We start from the raw sequence: 5092 nt of genomic DNA on the forward strand, positions 1-5092 counted from the left end.
GGATTTGGGGGGCTGGGGAATGTCAAGGCCAGTAACTGCTGAAGGAAGGAGGAGCAGATTAGCTGCTGGGATTAGCCCAGCCGCCAGCCCTCCCCGCCAGCCCTCCCCGCCACTCCAACCCGATTTAATCCTGAACCTTAATCCTGCCTGGAAATCCCTCCCTCCAGCGACTGGCCTTGACGGTGAGCACGCTGGGGGACCGGAGCCCCAGGAGGAACGCAGGGGGCAGGGCCAACTGGTGCCAAGTCTGAGCCAAGACCAAACCCTAACCCTGCAAATCCCTCCTGCATGGGAGGGCGTGGGGACAAAGGAAAAGTTCCGGGCCTGGAGCACTCCAGACACCTCTGGGCACCTTCCTCCTGGGTCCCCTGCCCTGACATGAGGGTCAAGGACATGGCGCTCTGTCCAATACCCTCTTTGGAACCCCCTCGCTAGCCCGGGCTTGGGCATGGGGTAGGAAGCGGGGCTCTCAGCCTGGCTCTGTCTCAGAGACCCAGAGTGAGCCACTGCACGGCACGAAGCCTGTTTCTTCGTCTCTACAGTGGTGGTGACAACCCTGTCCTCCCAAGCCCGGGAACCTGCTCCTCCAGCACCTGCTCCTCCCTCCATTCCAATTTTGCCTGTAGGCTCTCCAGAGGTCAGAGGTCAACTGTGGATGCAGGGACTGTGCTCTGTGGGCATCCTGGCCGGCGGGCCGGCCGCCCTTGCTAACATTCCACCAGCTGCCTGCACTTCCCCCGCAAAGCGCTTGTGATGACGCTCTTGGTTCTGCCTCCCTGGACAGCCAAGGGCAGGAGCCCCTTTGAGCAGAAGCCACGGCTGCCGCCTTCTCCTTGTGTCCCCAGAGCTCAGGCCAGAGTCAGGCTGGAAAAGGTGCTCAGAACATACGGGTTAGCTGGACAGATGAATTCACCAAATGGAAAGGAAACCCGACGCCTAGAGGGTCTGTAACCTGCCCAAGGTCACGGAGAGCCAGGGCGCGGTGGGACCAGCAGCGTCCTGCCTCCTAGTGCAAGGCAGCCCCGGCTGCCCCCCAATCCCGGCCATCCTGTCTCAGTCTGGCAGCCTTCTTCCTCGAGGGGGGCTCTTCAAAGGTGGGGAACAGGTTTGAATAGTCTGAGATCCCTGTCTGGCTAGCAGATGTGTGTCATGTTTAGAAAGGACTGACAACTTATCTAGAACCATGGTCTTAAGCTTCAGAATTTTCTGGGGCTTAGGGACCCCGTGGGGGTAGTAACCAGTGGGAGACCTGACGGTATCCTCGTGCCATTTCCACATCGCCTCTTGTGGGCCTGAGGCTCCAGGAAAAACAGGGGGACAGAGGGCTGGAATGTGGCCAGAGCCGGGGCTCCTGTCCTGAAAAAGATGAGGTCTGCGGCACAGCCCCACTGGGGGTACTGGGGACCAGCAGTCTGCACAGCTTCCACTGCCCCAACTTCAACGGTGACCTTGGCCGGGAATTCACCAGACCTGGACTTCAGTTTACCCACCTGCGCTGTGGGGAGGGGGAGAGAGAGGGAGAGTTGCTGGTCTCTCTGTGTCCTTCCTATTCTGAGGGACCCCCAAGGTCTCCCCAGTTACTCTCCAAAGGGCCCTACGAACAAGCAGCCCTATTAGGCGTATAGGGTCCCCTTCTGTCCTTGCCAGGTCTCTGAGGAATTATTTGCTGCCCCAGCCTGGTGGGCCCCGGGTTCCTGCTGGGCCACCCACATGGCAGCCACACGTCATGCCACGCTGACCTCCAGCTCACCTCTGGGGGTGCCCAGCCCCCTCTGGTCAGCAGGGCTCCCGGGCAAAATATACACAGCCCAGACCAGGCCTGTGACCTCGGGCGTTCCCTCCTGCTCCCTAGGCCCCCTCCCAGACCCAGCGCCCACTCCTTCTGTCCCTGGCTTCTTGCCACTCAGGCTAGAGGGGGCGGGGCGGGGGGGTGACAGCTGTGTAAGCTATGGCGGCTGCCCCTTCCTGCCCCTCCCCCCCAGCTGTCTCCCTCTCTCTCATGACAGCTGCCCAATCAAAGGGCTGGGGGCTTAGCCAGCTCCCCCCACATGCAGGGATCAGGTGTCCACCCAGGCTTTGTTCAGGAGCAAGAACAATCTGGGGGAGGGGAGGGCTCCTGGGGCCAGGCGACTCCAGTGGACTGGCCCGCCCCTTGGGGGATTCCCTCAGCTCTACTGGCCAGAGCGTCTGGACCAACTAGGGCTTGTAGACTCACCTGGGCTGGGGAGACAGGGGTCCAGCCTCCAAGTTCATCCCCCACCTCACGTCTGCCAACACGCTCCTCAGCACATCTAGCCCCGAACCTAGCAACCTCCTACTCCTACTCCCAAAGAAGCCATGCTGGCCACACCCAGTGATGCTGGGGAATGGCTAGGCCATCAGGCGAAGCAGGGCGTGGCAGGGGTGGACACAGGGCCTGGGGGCATCAAGGGAGTCTGACTCCCCTGCCCGTCCACTTCCCTGGGCATGCCCACCCTTCCTGATTAGCCAGGCCTCGGTAAGCACTGCCCCAGCATCCTCGACCTGGGCGCCCAGCCTCATCCTCACGGCCTCCCAGAATGGCCACTCACACCTACTTCTTGGGAGAGTCGGGGATAGGGAGGGGCCTGCAGGGAAGCAGACTGGGGCCTGCAGGTCCAGCCTCCGGTTCTTGACCCAGGGATGTCTGGTGGACTCTGTGCTAGACAGAGAAGGGAAGCTGACAAGCCGGCTGGTGCCAGAAATGCGATGGCCTCCTTAGAGCACCGTTAGGCATTCCCCCCAAGAGTCCTTACAGCCGACAGAAAACAAGGCAGGCCCAGGCCCAGACGGGGATGCAGGAGAAAGGGCACAGTTCTGTGGTACGGCCCCACCCACTGACACCCATCCCCTCACTGTGTCACCCAAATCGAGAAAGGTCTCTAGCTTCCATTCTCCATTCTGGAGATTGGGTCACTCTGCTGCTCAACAGCCATCCTTGGCTCCCTAGTGCCCAAAGAACAAAGCCTGATCTCCACGGACAGCCACCCAACCTTCATGATCTGGCCCCTGCCAATTTCGCTTGTCTCATCTCCACCCCGTTCCCCCCACACATGGCTGCAAACATGCTTAGCACCTCCAGGCCTCTGGGCCTGTGCCCAAGTTGATCTCGGATTGGAACGCCCATCCTCTCCACTCCCTGTCAAAATCCTTCTCAAATGCCACCTCCCCTGTGAAGCCCTTCCCAACCTTCCAAGCCAGATAACCACACAGGCCTCTGTGCCCCCTAAAGATACGCTTGCAAACTCAAAGGAGCCCCAGGCAGGCATTTCCAAGCCTGTCTTTCCACAACACAGAGAACTCCAGAGAGAGGCAGCTCCCAGCCCAGGGTGCAGGGAGAAGACAGGGCTTACAGGGCCTGGAGGCCTTATGGACCAGAGATGGGGCTAAGGGTCCCAGAGGAGCAGTGAGGGCGGGGTAAGAAGACCCAGGGCACAGGGGACCAGCCACATGGGGCAGCCAGGATCCTCCTGGACAGGGTTCCCAGTTCCCATTCCTCAGCCCGTTCCTTCTGTTACTCTGGGTCTAGGGGCTTCCTGGGCATGTCACTAGGGTGGAGGGTTTGCATCGTGTCTTGAGACTTCTAGGGGCCCAGAGTGGGTTTCCCCACGGGGAATGCGGACTGGAAGAAGAGCTGGGGTGTGGCAAAGGTTTCACAAAGCCGAGCTTAGCCTGTCACAGCTGGAAGGGCCACACCAGAGAGGAACCCGAGGCCCGGAGAGGAAGGGGCTTGTTTGGAAGGCTACGTGAGAGACGACGGGCAGAGCTGGGAGAACCCAGGGCTTCACCTGTGCCGCTCAGAGCTCTGTCTTCGAGAAGTCTGCGCCACTGGGCAATGGTGATGGAGGCTGGGGCACAGGCAGTGATGGGAGTAGGGAGGGTGGACAGAGCCTGTCTGGGGACACAGGGCGGGGCAAAGCCAGCCTCCCTGTGGCCTGGGCCTGCCAGGGTGTGTGGGCCGCCTGCTCCCAGCCCCCCACCCTGAGCATGCAAGAAGAACAATCCCCTTGTGTTTGGGCAGCCTGAGCCTGCATGCTGATGAAGGCTGGGGGGTGCGGACTGGGATGGGGGCGCCTAGGAGGTTGAGAGGGTTCCAGGGCCCGGAGGGGCTAGGGGAATCTTCAGACGGGAGAAGGATAGGGTCCTAGGTGTTGGCCCCGAGGCACTGAGGGTAACCCAGGAAACAGAGAAGGCCGGAGTTGAGGTTTAAGCTCCTATGGAGTTCTGAGGGTCCAAGAGCTCTTTGTGGGGAAGGAGGGCCCCTGGGGACACATGCCCTGTTGGTCCAGCATGACTATAACCCTCCTGGGCTTGGTGGGAACCAAGAGCCCACATTCTGGGAGGAGGGGGTGAAACCGACCCTGGATGCATCCCTTAGAGACCAGTCCCAGGGCGCCGGGGCCGGGTGGGGCACTGGGTGCCACAGGTCTCAAGATGGCCGGCCTGGGACAGGGGAGTGAGGAGGCCAGCACCTCCCTCCCCCGACCAGACAGGCACCAGGGCCAGGCTGAAGCGAGTAGCCAAGCCCCCCACTCCACAGGATTCCAGCTAAGAAGCCAAGTCAGAGCTGAGGGGCTGAAGAGTCGCAGGGCACCAGGGACCACTCCGGGCCTCCAACTGTCATCCCCACACACCCCTGGCTTGGAGGTTTGTGTCTCCCCCACCAAAGGCTGCAGAGAACGGGAAGGGGTGTGTGCTGAGCCCGAACCTGCAGGGGAGTGACAGAGATGGAGCAGAACCAGAACCCAGGGCAGGAGGTCGAGAGAAGAGCAGGTGGGATGAGGGCCTCGGATCTCGGGGAGTCTCAGGTCCAGGAAGCTCCTCCTTGGTGTTGGGGGCTCCTCTGGCAGACCAGCGCCCCCCACCTGTGCAGGCCTGGGCCCGCGTGGGACAAGGAGCTTGTTCCTCGCAGTCTCCTAGTCCCTCAAACCCGGGACCCCGGCCTGTGGACTCGGGCGCCGGCTCCCCGCCCCTGGCCGAACCCCCAAACTTCGCGGCCCGCGGTGCCCCGCCCGGCCCGCGCCCTACCTCGCTGGGGCTGTCCTGCGGCGGCTGCGGCGGCGGCGCGGCGCGG

The 5092-nt window shown here is 62.0% G+C and overlaps 3 protein-coding genes across 5 annotated transcripts in view; 1 reads left to right on the top strand and 2 right to left on the bottom strand.

Moving 5' to 3' along the window:
* The window catches only part of LOC112477521, a 6972-nt gene extending 2871 nt beyond the window's left edge, over positions 1-4101 (bottom strand). For both annotated transcript variants that reach the window (XM_025044813.1, XM_025044812.1), the window contains exon 1: positions 5-4101. In XM_025044813.1, coding sequence (XP_024900581.1) covers positions 5-609 — 605 coding nt within the window. In that variant the 5' untranslated portion in view covers positions 610-4101. The remainder of the gene's footprint in view (positions 1-4) is intronic.
* PCBP4 (poly(rC) binding protein 4) overlaps positions 1-5086 on the bottom strand; it is an 11888-nt gene extending 6802 nt beyond the window's left edge. Inside the window, exon 1 of one of the 2 annotated variants that reach the window (XM_006909153.2) lies at positions 5047-5086. The gene's annotated coding sequence lies outside the window, so the exon portion shown is untranslated. Of the gene's footprint in view, positions 1-4726; positions 4975-5046 lie in introns of those variants that run through there. The other variant, XM_015587210.2, reaches the window with a different exon arrangement.
* ABHD14A (abhydrolase domain containing 14A) overlaps positions 4384-5092 on the top strand; it is an 11782-nt gene continuing 11073 nt past the window's right edge. Inside the window, exon 1 of the mRNA XM_025044814.1 lies at positions 4384-4665. Coding sequence (XP_024900582.1) covers positions 4384-4665 — 282 coding nt within the window. The remainder of the gene's footprint in view (positions 4666-5092) is intronic.

Source organism: Pteropus alecto, unplaced genomic scaffold, assembly GCF_000325575.1.
Source record: "Pteropus alecto unplaced genomic scaffold, ASM32557v1 scaffold53, whole genome shotgun sequence".
Classification (NCBI taxonomy): Eukaryota; Metazoa; Chordata; class Mammalia; order Chiroptera; family Pteropodidae; genus Pteropus; species Pteropus alecto.